This window comes from Paroedura picta, chromosome 8 (genome assembly GCF_049243985.1).
Source record: "Paroedura picta isolate Pp20150507F chromosome 8, Ppicta_v3.0, whole genome shotgun sequence".
Classification (NCBI taxonomy): Eukaryota; Metazoa; Chordata; class Lepidosauria; order Squamata; family Gekkonidae; genus Paroedura; species Paroedura picta.
This window is the reverse complement of record NC_135376.1, coordinates 101,848,321-101,863,826: the sequence shown is the minus strand read 5'-3', so window position 1 is coordinate 101,863,826 and position 15,506 is coordinate 101,848,321. Positions and strand designations below refer to the sequence as shown.

General features: G+C 47.1%; 1 protein-coding gene across 1 annotated transcript in view; it reads right to left on the bottom strand.

Moving 5' to 3' along the window:
- COG3 (component of oligomeric golgi complex 3) overlaps nucleotides 1-15,506 on the bottom strand; it is a 63,898-nt gene that overhangs the window by 27,891 nt on the left and 20,501 nt on the right. The window contains exons 6-11 of the mRNA XM_077351028.1: nucleotides 8,719-8,811; nucleotides 5,901-6,026; nucleotides 4,062-4,142; nucleotides 3,579-3,622; nucleotides 1,659-1,785; nucleotides 1,200-1,291 (exon numbers count right to left, since the gene is read on the bottom strand). Of these exons, the coding sequence (XP_077207143.1) occupies nucleotides 1,200-1,291; nucleotides 1,659-1,785; nucleotides 3,579-3,622; nucleotides 4,062-4,142; nucleotides 5,901-6,026; nucleotides 8,719-8,811 (563 nt within the window). The remainder of the gene's footprint in view (nucleotides 1-1,199; nucleotides 1,292-1,658; nucleotides 1,786-3,578; nucleotides 3,623-4,061; nucleotides 4,143-5,900; nucleotides 6,027-8,718; nucleotides 8,812-15,506) is intronic.

Below are 15,506 nucleotides of genomic sequence, written 5' to 3'. Positions count from 1 at the left end.
CTATTTATGATGGAGGAGGATGTTGTAGCAGGCAATCGTTGTTTTTATGGGAACCACGTGGCTTGGAAAGAGGGTACCCGAAGGACGGTCTCCCCCATGTGCTCCTGCCTGGGAATTAAGATCACGGGGAGAGGCCTTCAGACCATCCTGACATCAGTCAAAGAAGCTCATCGGGTGGGCACTCGAGACAGGGCCTTTTTGGAAGCAGCCCCACAATCGGGGCACAACCTCCCCAGGGAGACGCCCCTGACCCCACCACTTTTAGTCCTCACGAGGCAGTTGAGGACAGGTTTATTTAGGGCTGCGTTGGACTAACCTAGTTTGCATTTACTGGTAGTCCTACCTGCAGATTTTAAAGTATTGGCTTGTATGTGTTTTTAGAATTGCTGCTTTGTTTGCACTGTAAGCCACCTTGCGTTCCACAAGGCTGACAGGCAGATGACAAATGTTTTAAACGATTAAATACCATAGTTTCCTGAATAACAAATTCTAATAAACGATAAACTGATATAATTTCTCCAGGAACAGAGGTACAAATCCTTTTCTTTGATGGATTTTTACTGTTATTTGTTCACCAAATCCAATACTTTAATTTATCATTTTTAAACAGAGGCTGGATAGCCATCTGACGGAGAGCCTGTGTGTGTCCTGATTGGCCCGTGGACCGGAAAAAGAGGCTGGACTGGCCCCCAACAAACCCTAGTATCTGACAAAACTCTGAAAGCCATCTGGCGCAAGAGTGTTATAGGTCTTCTCAATTTCAGAGACTTTCCCTTTGGGTATTTCTGGGTGCTAATTAGGATTGAACTGACTTTTATCTCTGCAGCTGATTTACAAATATTAGTTATACCCATCAGGGCTTCAGATTCTCAGAGCTGTTGACGCAATCTTTAGTATTCTATGTTGCATAAAAGAGAAAAGGGAGAGTTCATCTTTGCAGGCTGGGCCACCGTCCTGGAGTTTTTGAGAGTCGCTTCATTAAGGGCAGACTCGCTATCATTTGCTCAGTATTTCACTGCAATACCATAAAAAGCACACAAAAGCAGAGACCTTAAATTGTAAGGGCATTAGGGAGGTGGGAGCTGCAAGGCAAGCATGACACAAGCTGTCTGGACAGCTAGGCAACAGGGACGCTGCACTGGTCTGCCTGTGACATCCTGGCATGTCAACACAGAAACACGGCGCTCCATGTTACTTACTCCAGTTTTGGTGTTGGCTTTGTGAAGAATTCGTTGTAAAGCTGATGCTCGTCCTGGCACACGTGAACCATAAAGGCACAGCCACTTCGGACCTGAAATCATTCCAAGAAGGGATGATCTGCAGAGACTAGACAGCAGCTTGCAGGCATTTAAAGACTGTTTGCAGCAGGGGTTTTCTGGAACTGCCAAGAGGAAATCCAGTCACACCCACATAGGCCTCCAGATATGGAAGGGCAGCATAAAAACCAATGAGACAGACGGACAGATAGATAAAAATAAGATCAAAGACCCTACGGGGAATGCTGTTTTAGGATGGGGGGGGATGACTCTTTTAGTCTTCATTGTGGGGAGTGCAGCAATTATCTTCCTCATTGAAACAACATTATACATTTAAGAGCCAGCAAAACCAATAACTCCCTGCCACCCTGCTGGTCAACGGAAACGCAGCAAGGTACTTACCAGAGCACAATGATCTCTGTTGTTCCGACTGGTTAATTCCGTGACAGTACTAGTGATACTAGGCCCCAGCAAGTGTTCCCTCTGCTCAAGGTAACACTGGTGTATTTCACTCAGCAGCTGCTGGTACCTGGTGGAGACAAAATGAGGAGTGAGCCGCTGGACTCTACAGCAAGGATAGCCAACTCCTGCCTTTAAATATTGACCTTTAAGGGGGCAGCAACCTAGAGTATTCAGTAGCTCTTTAGAAATGTCTTGCTTTCTGTATTTTTGACTTTGGAGAACCTCCTTATAATAGTAATGTACCTTTAAGAATGTTTCTGCATGTAAGTGGGGTGTGGTAAGATTACTGAAATATATTCAGTCTAGGGAATAAGCCCGTTGCAGCTTGAATGCAGCGGGCGCTAGCGGAGGATCGGAGCTGGCGTGGCCGGCGTGGCCGTGGGAGCCGGTGAGCTGGGCCAGGGCGTGGGAGTCGGGGCCCCCCGCGGCGCTGGCTACCTGGGGCCGCAGACTGTTGTCCAGGGACGGGGATGGCGAGGAGGCGAGGTCTCAGGGGCCATGGCGAGTAGGCGAGTCAGCGAGTGGGCAGTCAGATTGAGACTCAGATCGATGGGGGCGTTGGTCGGGGCAGCGTGCTCGTAGGCGTGGGGGGCAGAGGTCAGCGGCGCAGCGGCAGGCGGGCTCAGGCGCTTCGGGTGGTGGTGTGGGGAGCTCTCAGCCGTGTGGGCCGGCTCCAGGCGTGGGTGAGGCGGCAGGCGCTGCTGGGCGCCGCAGGGCGCGGCACGAGGAAGCGACCGGTCGGGCGGAGTGGCCTGGAGGAAATGGCGGCGGCTGTCAGGACGCAGGCAAGGTGGAAGGTGGGCTTCGCGCCTCCCGAGTAGTCAGTCCGGGGGAAGGGGCCTATGGGCACCCTTCCTCATCACGGACAGGGCCCACCTTGGGGGCCCTTAGCGAATTATTTAATCTGCGGAGCGGGTTAAAGATAGCAGCTCTAAACTTTTGGAAGTGTGGTATTTGACTAACATTCCCTGGTACCTTTGAGCCAATGGCCTATTGATACTAAAACCATAATATAAGGTAAGGTTTTAATATTCACTGTGGTTTGACAATATAGATTAAAATACTGATATATAGAAGATTAGTTCTATAGTTATGTTGTATATTTTGTAGGAAATGCAGTTGGATTTTTCCACTTTTGCTACAACAAGCTGATCTTGGAGGCATGTATATTTGTAGTAATTCTTTGCTGCATTGTTTAATTTGACTAATATGGATAGTAATTTGTACATTTTGAATTTAGGATTGGAGGACTCAACCACTGAAGAAGTCAATGAAAACGGAAATTATCCAGAAACCATTATGGTTGTTTCTTCCTGTATATATAAAAAAGTATATTTCCTTGGAAAGGTTCCTTGTTTTTCTGCCTGTTTAAAAATCTCCAAAGATGGAGAACCCACCAACTCCCGAGGAAGCCTGTTTCTCTGTATCTTTCTTCAGTTGTGGTTCCCAAGACTGAACACAGGGCTCCAAGTGAGGTCTAATCAGAGTGGAGTAAAGTGGTAACATCACCTTGTGTGATCTGAACACTAGACTTCTTTTAATACAGACCCAAATCCTGTTTGCCTTTCTAGCTACCAAGTCAGCCTGCTGGTGGCCCTTCTCCCTCTCCCTAATACAAGACCCTGGACTCATCCTGGAAAACTGACTGGCATTAAGACCAGGCCAGACAAAGAGAGTACTTCACACCACACTCAATGGCCAAATGTAATTTGCCGTCCGAGCAGCACCAGAGGCAGGGGTGGAGGGACAGATGACGGCAGGGAAGCCTCCTTTGGTGGTGGGCCGGCCTAGCCCCATTCAGCACACCCACCTGGGGTTTAGGACCACCCTGGCAGCCAACCCTGGTCCCAATTTACTCACTCTGGCATCTTCTCAGATCGCTGCTCTATCTGCTCAATCAGCGTCTAAAGGGAAACAGACAAAGCACTCAGAGGTTGCAAGGCCCTGCTTCCCCCCAGAGTCTCAAGGGGCTGGCTCCGTTCCCTCCTCCTCCTCCTCCTCCTCCTCTGGCTGTTCGGCATCCCAGCTTGGCCACAAGACTATTTCAGGACGACACGCAAGGCAGAGCCGCAGCTGGACCTACTTCCCCTGACTGGCTGCCAAAGCAACTTCTTAAAAGATTAATCTTGTCAGGGCAGAAAGGGAAAAGTTATTAATTCTTTAGAGTTCAGCCCAGTTCCCAGTGCAGAACAGAGGAGGGGCTGCGGCATTCTCCGGTGATTCCTCCTCCCCCTCCCCCTCCCAGACCCTTCAACTGAGCAGAGGGAATTCTGGGGGGGGGGGGTCTTCCCCAGTGAAGAGCTCACCTCTCTGGCATCTGCCACAGTTCAAGAGCTTACTTACTCGGACTTTGGGAGCAGCTGCTCGGAACTTCACATAGAATAAAGTGAAGGCGTTGTCTGAGGTGGGCACAGCTGAGGGGTCCTGGAAAACGAAGGAGCACAAATATAATCTTTCCCTAAGTGCTGCTGCTCATGAATACAGCAGTTAACCTGTTTCTAACACTCACAAAATGAATTCTTCAATTATGATTATCAAACAGATTATGGCATACTAGATATTAACCCCGCTGTACCCAAAATACAGCGGGTGCTAGCAGGGTGGGCAGAAGAAAGAAAGAAAGAAAGAAAGAAAGAAAGAAAGAAAGAAAGAAAGAAAGAAAGAAAGAAAGAAAGAAAGAAAGAAAGAAAGAAAGAAAGAAAGAAAGAAAGAAAGAAAGAAAGAAAGAGGAAGAGAAACAGGGAGAGAGAAAGAGGCAGATAGGAGAGATAGAAATTGAGGGAGGGAGGGAGGGAGGGAGGGAAGGAAGCAGGGGAGGGAGGGAGGGCAGGGGTTGGAGGAAAAGTGGGGGGAAGATGCCGTGGGAGGAGGGCCCAGTAGAGATGGGTGGGTGTGGGTGGATGGGGGCTGGTAAGTGGCAGCAGAGGTGAGCGGGGATGGAGGGCGGCTGGGAAGATCGTGCGGGGGAGAAGGTGGGGTGGATAAGTGACGGCGAAGTGCAGGAGCGAAGCGGCAGTAGCAGAGTGTAATGGGGAGGAGCTGGCCAGGGGGGTAAGGAGATTGGGGCGGCCCCCTCCCTCCAAGGTCCACATAGCAGGATAGGGAGGGCAGCTGCCTACCTGCCTTGTCGGTGGCTAGCCACGAAATGGCAGCTGGCCACCGAAGGCGGGCCAGGTTGGGGGGTGGGCAGGTCGGGAGGCAGGCTGACAAGCGGACTGACAAGCGGAGGGCCCATTTGGCTGGCACTTTGCACCAGCCGATTGGGCCCTCCGCTTATCAGTTTGGGGGCTAGGGGCCAATCATTTCCCCCCCCCATCCCGGACCGAGCCCTCCCACACAGGCCTTAGCCTTTTATTTATACCGCTCCCACGGAGTGGTGTAAAGATTTATGGGTACAGAAAGTCTTCACATTTAGAAGGAAGAGTTGATGTTTATATGCCGTTTTTCTCTGCTCAAAGAAGTCTCAGTGGCTTACAATCCCCTTCCCTTCTTCTCCCAACAACAAATGCCCTGTGAGGGAGGTGAGAGAGCCCTGATATTACTGCTCAGTCAGAACAGAAGAAGAAGAGTTGGATCTTAGATGCCACTTTTCTCTACCCAAAGGAGGCTCAAAGCGGCTTCCAGTCGCCTTCCCTTTCCTCTCCTTACAACAGACACCCTGTAATGTGGGCAAGGCTGAGAGAGCCCTGATATCACTGCTCGGTCAGAACAGCTTTATCAGTGACTGTGGCCAGCCCAAGGTCACCCTACCATCCTAGCATCCAAGCAGAGCTTTTTGGGTTTTTTTAAAGTGCCAGTACCCACATACAAGGTGACACCCATCTCCTTTCCTTAGGATCTGTTCTGCAGAGAAGTCTAACTCTCTCAAATAACCGAAAGACTGATGAAGATGGAATGTGTCCCAGTAGAACAGAACACTGACTAGGGAAAGGCGAAAAAGGAGAGGGAAGAGCCAAAATTAGTCAGTTCAAAACTCTCTGCACTTACAGAACCCTGGAAGAACAGCTGGGGGAGGGGGTGGAAGGAGGCTTTCTAAACTCCCCGTTACTGGGGATCTGAGGCTCACCCAGTGTGTTTTACTCAGCCTCGAAGGACCAGCCAGGGAGCTATTCCCACCATCTGAGAGGCAGGACATGCGAAAGGCTGACCGAAATCCATTCACTGCTGGTTCCTCCGACTTACCCTTTTAATTAACTGGCTTGTGAGGTTCTGCAATGTATTCACGGTGTACACTTTCATGAGGTGCATAGCTTTAGAAAGACACTGCTTGAACTTTGTTGAATATACAGGATAATCTTTAAAGTTTGGCTGAAAGAGAAGAAAAGCCTTTTGAAGAAGAGGTGTGGAAACAAATGAGGATTCAGAAGGGACATACAGAGCCTTGTCCTTGGAATAAAACAAGGGGCAGCACCTAAGCAGGGCTCATGATGCTCACTCAAGAAAACCTCTTCTATTAACAGTAGGGAGTAACAATAATATGAATGAACAAAGCATCAGCCATAAACCTTTTAATCCCAAAGTAGAAATGAAATCAAATCTCCAGTCTGCTGTCTGTTCTTTCTTTCTTTTTTTTGAGATTGTCTTCCAGAATGTAAAATGCTATGAAGGATGATCTCTTGATCTTTCTTTCCACTTTATTTATATCCTGCCTTTCTCTCCAGTAGGGTTTACACTATTCTTCTGCCCTCTGTTTTATCCTCTTCACAACCAGGTAGGACCGTTTCTCCAAATACACCCCCCAAAGATCAGCCCACTCTGCAAATTCCAGCCATTTGGTGGTTTCCAGTATCAAAGAAGCGTGCCCAGCCTCAGTGGAACGAGATGCCAATTGGGACCTGGACCCTTGATTGAGGCCACGGTTGGACTCTTGCCATCTAAAGCCCCCCCCCCGCCTAATCCCTCATGCAGGTTCCCTCCAAGTCCCCCTCCCTCATCTAGGTCAGGCCAACAAATAATACCCCATAAAGTGAATGAGCAGTTTTATAGAGACTAATTTTTAGGAGTTTAATGTTTTATCGTTTTAGTGCAGGAAATTTATTCTTCTACTGTAAGCTGCCCCAAGACCTTCTTTGGAGAGAGGTGGTGCAGAAATATCCTTATCCATGGTTCCTCTATATAATTGTGAAACAGCCTGGGGGGTGGAACGTGTCCGGCTGTCTGAGATGGAATTGGGCCAATCATGGCCCCTACAGCTCTCACCCTCCCTCCCTGGCTGCTAGCCACGTTCCTCTCAGACACACCAGAGACAGAGAGAGACACACAGAACCCTGCCAGACTGAGCATTAGCCCTCATTCCCTCCTATTGCTCCTGCTGCTGCGAGGGAGGCAGAGAGAGATACAGAGAGAGCTGCCCCTGCTGCAATGGAGGGAGGGAGAGACAGACAGAGAGAGCTACCCAGAACTGCACACCAGCCCCTCCTACAAACCAGCCCTAATTACCTGCTATGCCTCCTGCTGCAAGGCACACTGACACATGCAGTGAGAGGGAGAGAGAGACAGAGAGAGATAGAGCGAGATCTGCACCTCCCGGTTTCCCCTGGGTCCTAACGCCCATTTCATTCCTGCTTGCAATGGGCTTTCTTGCTAGTAAGAAATAAAATAAATAAATGTGAGGGAGCTCAGACTGAGAGAGTATGACTGGCTCAAGGCCACTCAAGAAGCAGAGTAGGGATTCAAACCTGGCTCTCCCAGATCCTATTCTGATGTGGACAGATGAAGAAGAAGAAGAAGAAGAAGAAGAAGAGTTGGTTCTTATATGCCACTTTTCCCTACCCGAAGGAGTCTCAAAGTGGCTTACAGTCGCCTCCCCTTTCCTCTCCCCACAACAGACACCCTGTGAGGTGGGTGAGGCTGAAAGAGCCCTGATATTCCTGTTCGGTCAGAACAGTTTTATCAGTGCTGTGGTGAGCCCAAGGTCACCCAGCTGGCTGCATGTGGGGGAGCACAGAATCGAACCTGGCATGCCAGATTAGAAGTCCGCACTCCTAACCACGACACCAAACTACCCAGGAGGACTCCCAGAACTTTCACAGAGACACATCTGCAAGCTGTTTTTGCAGTTGCCATGCAGGGAGACATACGGCCACCTGGAAAGGAGGCAACAGCACTGAACCCTCCCCCCTCCAGCACGTTTACACAAGGTGAAGGCAGCTCATGTCTGAAAAGGGCCGCTGGAGGGGGAGAGGGGCGGTTGCTGTGGGGATGCCGGCACCATTCAAAAGTTACCCAGTCCTGGATTCCCACTGAATCTTTAGAAGAGGGATCTTCTATGAGTTGCCCAGGGGCAACATGGTGCCTGCCTACACCTTTCCTGTGGCCCATGAAGCGTTTTCAGGAGTGTTTTTATGGTTCATGTAAAGCTGGCTTTACGTAACACTGAAGACAAATGCTGCCTTAATAGGCTTTCTTGGTTATCTCAATCAGCATACTTCTTCTGTATGCGTGCAACAATATGTTAATGTTAAAAGGCATCTCATTACCATTTCAGGTCGAAACTCTGCTTAAAGAGCTGCTTCTAGCGTTACGGATAATCTCACCTGGTTCCGCCTCCCACGGCAGCCATTCTGTTGCTATGCTCGCCACACCAGCTGACAGAGTTCAGACCAAGCACTGAAGTAAGACTCTGTAGACCTCCCAATAAGGAATGACAGACAGTGAACGGACCCAGGGGCCGGTGTGGATTTTCTTACCTTTTCTTGCCACCAGGTTCTCCAACAAAACACAATCCTGCTATTTCATCAATATGAATGCAGTAGAAAAGAGCAAGAGTCCAGCAGCATCTCAAAGACTAACAAAATCCTGTGTTGAGCAGAGGGTTGGACTAGATGGCCTGTATGGCCCCTTCCAACTCTATGATTCTATGAAAATGTTTGGCAGGTTTTTTAATGAGTTAAGAATGCTCCTCCCCTGGATTCTTGCTTTTTTCTACTGCTACAGGCAGACTAACATGGCTACCCCTTTAATCTTAATGCAGTTAGTGAGAAGACAGAACCCAACTTACATGTGAGGAAATGTATGTGATACACGCATCAAGTTTAGCCAGCATAGGGATAAAACCTTCACTGTTGACCGATAACGTCGGGGAATTCAGTTTCTTAGAGAGAGAGACAAGAAAAACAGAAGCGGGCTTGTTACAGGAGCAAAATCAAAGATGCAGCAGAAGACATTTCCAGGCTGCTGCTTTTCAACAGGAAAAATCCTTGTCATATCATGCACCTTCTATTCATTAAAATAGTTGGGGAAACTAAGAAGTGATCCATTTAAGTGCAAGGGGTATTTAATTTGTTCCTTGCCATGGGCATTAATTGTATTGGACAACTTCAGGAGGGATACGCATTTAAGTTACAACATTTTTCTAATTCAGCCATCAGGGTAGAGTGAATGCAATTGTGGCTATTTCTGTTATGAACTCTTCTTGCAGAACACTTAATAGGAACCAAAACCAGGATCCGAGATGTAGCCCAGGTGGCTGAATTACTAAGGGTCTATAGTTAGACATTCCTTCAGCATCCACTTAAGACAATTTTGAGACACTGAGATTTTCAGTGCAATGCTATTGAAGGGCTGCTCCAGTCTAAGAGCAACAGAATCAGGTTATGTAAGTAAGCAGAATGTATACTTGGACAGGAAAGCGTGCTTCTAAACTCTAGTTTGGTTTAAATGCTCTGCACTCCATTCATTTCTTGGTTTCCCTACTAAATACTAACAGTATTTAGCTAAATATTACACTGCTTTTAAAGAGACTTATCTGCAAATTTCAGTCCTTGATGTACAGCTTTAAGACAACCATTCTAACACACAACTCACAAAAGATACACGACTTTCCGTGGTCTTTGGCAAAAATCTTTTGGAGCATTTGTCCAATTTTAACTTCATTCCAACAGACTTGAAATCCACTGACAAATTCCTGAATTCTTATGGAAATTATTGTAATCTGGTTCAGTTCTATTCACTAAGAATATCTTAGTGGATTATGTCTCATAAACCCTATCTGAATAGGCAACTCGTATATAGACAACCTGGGATTTCACCTGTATTTCAATTTATAAGCAGCAGCAGAGCTGTTTTTTTGTACCCCGCTTTTCTCTACCCGAAGGAATCTCAAAGTGGCTTACAATCGCCTAGCCTTCCTCTCCCCGCAACAAACACTCTGAAGTAGGAGAGGCTGAGACAGGCCGAAAGTCACCCAGCTGGCTGCATGTGGATTAGAGGCCACTGGTCTTCACCACTACATCAAGCTGGCTCTCAACCACCGCATGGAGACGTTTAAATCCTGAAGTCCCAGTAAGGAACCCTCTTGGAAGGGAAACAAGAGAGGAATGCCCCCCTCCAACCTCTCATCTCTCATCAACAGGCAAGAGTTGGTGGATGAGGTGAAGGAGGTGGGGACCCTAGGGGGAAGTGACCATGTCCTCATAGAATTCCTTTTGAGATGGGGAGCCAAGGAAGCTTGTAGCCAGACGCGGATGTTGGATTTTCGTAGGGCAAACTTTAATAAACTCAGAGACATGATGAGTGTCATACCATGGACGAGAATGCTGGAAGGGAAGGGAGCATGTGAAGGGTGGGCGCTACTCAAACAAGAGCTATTGCATGCTCAATCAATGACTATCCCAGAAAGACGATAACACTGCAGGAGCTCTAAGAAGCCTATTTGGATGAACAGAGAACTTCAAGAGGAACTAAGAAAGAAAAGGGAAATGTTCAGGAAATGGAGGGAAGGACAGAGCTCTAAAGAAGAGTACCTACAGGTTACTAGGCACTGTAGATCAATCATCAGAAAGGCCAAAGCTGAGAGTGAGCTAAGATTGGCCAGGGAAGCCCATTGTAACAAGAAAAGATTTTTCAGTTATGTGAGGAGCAAACGTAAAGTAAAGGAGGCAATAGGCCCACTGTTGGGTGCGGATGGACAAACTCTAACGGAAGATGCAGAGAAAGCAGAAAGGCTTAGTGCCTATTTTACATCTGTTTTTTCCCACAGGTCAAAGTGTTTAGACACATCTAGAGATGGCTGTAGCCAAAGGATAGTGTCTGGGTGGCAGGTTAACATGGATAGAGAGGTTGTCGAGAGGCATTTAGCTGCACTGGATGAGTTCAAATCCCCTGGTCCAGATGAAATGCACCCGAGAGTACTCAAAGAATTTCCAGAGAACTTGCACAGCCCTTGTCCATCATCTTCGGAACCTCTTTAAGGACTGGAGATGTCCATGAGGACTGGAAGAGAGCAAAGGTTATTCCGATCTTCAAAAAAGGGAGGAAGGATGACCTGGGAAACTACAGACCAGTGAGTCTGACCTCTGTTGTGGGGAAGATAATGGAGCAGATATTAAAGGGAGCGATCTGCAAACATCTGGAGGACAATTTGGTGATCCAAGGAAGTCAGCATGGATTTGTCTCCAACAGGTCCTGCCAGACCAACCTGGTTTCCTTTTTTGACCCAGTAACAGGTTTGCTGGATCGGGGAAATTCGGTTGATGTCATTCACTTGGATTTTAGTAAAGCTTTTGACAAGGTTCCCCATGATGTTCTGATGGATAAATTGAAGGACTGCAATCTGGATTTTCAGATAGTCAGGTGGATAGGGAATTGGTTAGAGAACCGCACTCAAAGAGTTGTTGTCAATGGTGTTTCATAAAGACTGGAGAGAGGTGAGTAGCGGGGTACCTCAGGGCTCGGTGCTTGGCCCGGTACTTTTTAACATATTTATTAATGATCTAGATGAGGGGGTGGAGGGACTACTCATCAAGTTTGCAGATGACACCAAATTGGGAGGACTGGCAAATACTCCGGAAGATAGAGACAGACTTCAACGAGATCTGAACACAATGGAAAAATGGGCAAATGAGAACAAGATGCAATTTAATAAATATAAGTGTAAAGTTCTGCATCTGGGTCAGAAAAATGAAAAGCATGCCTACTGGATGGGGGATACGCTTCTAGGTAACATTGTGTGTGAACGAGACCTTGGGGTACTTGTGGATTGTAAACTAAACATGAGCAGGCAGTGTGATGCAGCGGTAAAAAAGGCAAATGCCATTTTGGGCTGTATCAACAGAGGCATCACATCAAAATCACAAGATGTCATAGTCCCATTGTATACGGCACTGGTCAGACCACACTTGGAGTACTGTGTGCAGTTCTGGAGGCCTCACTTCAAGAAGGACGTAGATAAAATTGAAAGGGTACAGAGGAGAGCGACGAAGATGATCTGGGGCCAAGGGACCAAGCCCTATGAAGATAGGTTGAGGGACTTGGGAATGTTCAGCTTGGAGAAAAGGAGGTTGAGAGGGGACATGATAGCCCTCTTTAAGTATTTGAAAGGTTGTCACTTGGAGGAGGGCAGGATGCTGTTTCTGTTGGCTGCAGAGGAGAGGACACGCAGTAATGGGTTTAAACTTCAAGTACAACGATATAGGCTAGATATCAGGAAAAAGTTTTTCACAGTCAGAGTAGTTCAGCAGTGGAATAGGCTGCCTAAGGAGGTGGTGAGCTCCCCCTCACTGGCCGTCTTCAAGCAAAGGTTGGATACACACTTTTCTTGGATGCTTTAGGATGCTTAGGGCTGATCCTGCGTTGAGCAGGGGGTTGGACTAGATGGCCTGTATGGCCCCTTCCAACTCTATGATTCTATGATTCTATGATCTTCCTCAGCCTGAGTGAGAACATCTCAATCGTCAGTGACAGTATCAGAAGTGGTTAACTGTGCCATGCATCTATGTATCCATGCATTCTATCCTATATCCATTCTAGTGTCTTATTTGCCCAGGGCTCTCCATGGGAAACTGCTGCCTGTTTGTTGCACCCAGCCTTTTGATCTGGGCTGACACCAATTCTCTGTGCCTTCATATGTGTGCCCAGCACGCAAACATTGGCCCCCCTGCTTCCAGCGCTGAAGAACCCAACCCTAACACAAACAAGTAAGCAAAGCAAAGCAATAGCAACAGTTACAATCAGTTAACTTTCCCAGGCCATCTCCCCACTGACAGATGACCAGACACAGAATGACCCTGACAGAATCATGGCAGGAGGCCGGCCACCAGATAGATCTTGGCAGTGATGGTCTTGTCTCCTTAAAGGACTACTACGATTTATCTGAACCATTTTCAGAAATACTCCATTGCTTTTAAAATGCCGCTTTAAAGTGCCACAACAATGTCATGTTCTCGATATCAGAGCTTTTCAAGCCAATACTGTTTAATGGATACCCAATTAAGAGTTACATAAAATGGGGATTAATCTGGCAACCTACAGTATATGGATTTCTGTACTTTGCCAGAACACTTATAGGATGTCTGTGATGTGATGAGACATACAAAACATTTTCTATCTAAATAAGAGATTTAATAATTGAATAAAGATAAGTGTAAAGTTCTGCATCTGGGTCAGAAAAATGAAAAGCATGCCTACTGGATGGGGGATACGCTTCTAGGTAACACTGTGTGTGAACGAGACCTTGGGGTACTTGTGGATTGTAAACTAAACATGAGCAGGCAGTGTGATGCAGCGGTAAAAAAGGCAAATGCCATTTTGGGCTGTATCAACAGGGGCATCACATCAAAATCACAAGATGTCATAGTCCCATTGTATACGGCACTGGTCAGACCACACCTGGAGTACTGTGTGCAGTTCTGGAGGCCTCACTTCAAGAAGGACGTAGATAAAATTGAAAGGGTACAGAGGAGAGCGACGAAGATGATCTGGGGACAAGGGACCAAGCCTTATGAAGATAGGTTGAGGGACTTGGGAATGTTCAGGCTGGAGAAAAGGAGGTTGAGAGGGGACATGATAGCCCTCTTTAAGTATTTGAAAGGTTGTTACTTGGAGGAGGGCAGGATGCTGTTTCTGCTGGCTGCAGAGGAGAGGACATGCAGTAATAGGTTTAAACTTCAAGTACAACGATATAGGCTAGATTTCAGGAAAAAAATTTTCACAGAGTAGTTCAGCAGTGGAATAGGCTGCCTAAGGAGGTGGTGAGCTCCCCCTCACTGGCCGTCTTCAAGCAAAGGTTGGATACACACTTTTCTTGGATGCTTTAGGATGCTTAGGGCTGATCCTGCGTTGAGCAGGGGGTTGGACTAGATGGCCTGTATAGCCCCTTCCAACTCTATGATTCTATGATTCTATGGTTCTATGAGATGGGAATCAGATGTGCCTTGTAAGTATCTTTCCCTTCTAGATTCAGTTTTCTTCCTTTTGTATTTTTACTGTTTATAAATGGGGCATTTTGAGACATCACAATTTTTACCCAAACATGAGCCACAGAAAGTGTTGGTCAGAGGGTCCTGTTTCAGACCCACATTATGCCATGAAATTATCTTTAAGTAATAGTATTTCAATACAAAGAAGAAAGATATCCTATCCAATGAAGGGCATAACAGATTGTCTCACAAAAAAGATGAAGTGGGCACTTCCAGGTCCCCCACTCTTGTTGTTGTTGTTAGGTGCGAAGTCGTGCCCGACCCATCGCGACCCCATGGACAATGATCCTCCAGGCCTTCCTGTCCTCTACCATTCCCCAGAGTCCTTTTAAGTTTGCACCGACTGCTTCAGTGACTCCATCCAGCCACCTCATTCTCTGTCGTCCCCTTCTTCTTTTGCCCTCGATCGCTCCCAGCATTAGGCTCTTCTCCAGGGAGTCCTTCCTTCTCATGAGGTGGCCAAAGTATTGGAGTTTCATCTTCAGGATCTGGCCTTCTAAGGAGCAGTCAGGGCTGATCTCCTCTAGGACAGACCGGTTTGTTCGCCTTGCAGTCCAAGGGACTCGCAAGAGTCTTCTCCAGCACCAGAGTTCAAAAGCCTCAATTCTTTGACGCTCGGCCTTCCTTATGGTCCAACTTTCGCAGCCATACATTGCAACTGGGAATACCATAGCCTTGACTAAACGCACTTTCGTTGGCAGGGTGATGTCTCTGCTTTTTAGGACGCTGTCTAGATTTGCCATAGCTTTCCTCCCCAGGAGCAAGCGTCTTTTAATTTCTTTGCTGCAGTCCCCATCTGCAGTGATCTTGGAGCCCAGGAAAATAAAATCTGTCACTATCTCCATTTCTTCCCCATCTATTTCCCAGGAATTGAGAGGGCCGGATGCCACGATCTTCTTTTTCTTGATGTTGAGTTTCAAGCCAACTTTTGTACTCTCCTCCTTCACCCGTATCAACAGGCTCTTTAGTTCCTCTTTGCTTTCTGCCATTAGAGTGGTATCATCTGCATATCTGAGGTTGTTGATATTTCTCCCTGCAATCTTGATCCCAATTTGTGACTCCTCTAATCCCGCCTTTCTCAGTATGTGCTCCACATACAAGTTAAATAGGCAAGTCAACAGTATACAGCTTTGCCGAACTCCTTTCTCAATTTTGAACCAATCAGTGATTCCATGTTCAGTTCTCACTGTTGCTTCTTGACCTGCATATAAGTTTCTCAAGAGACAAATAAGATGCTCTGGCATTCCCATCTCTTTAAGAACTTGCCACAATTTGTTGTGCTCCACACAATCAAAGGCTTTAGCACAGTCAACGAAGCAGAAGTAGATGTTCTTCTGGAATTCCCTAGCTTTCTCCATGATCCAGCGTATGTTGGCAATTTGATCTCTAGTTCCTCTGCCTCTTCGAAATCCTGCCTGTGCTTCTGGAAGTTCTCGGTCCATATATTGCTGGAGCCTAGCTTGTAAAAGTTTGAGCATAACTTTGGTAGCATGAGAAATGAGTGCAATGGTGCGGTAGTTTGAACATTCTTTGGCATTGCCCTTCTTTGGGATTGGAATATAAACTGACCTTCTCCAATCCTGTGGCCATT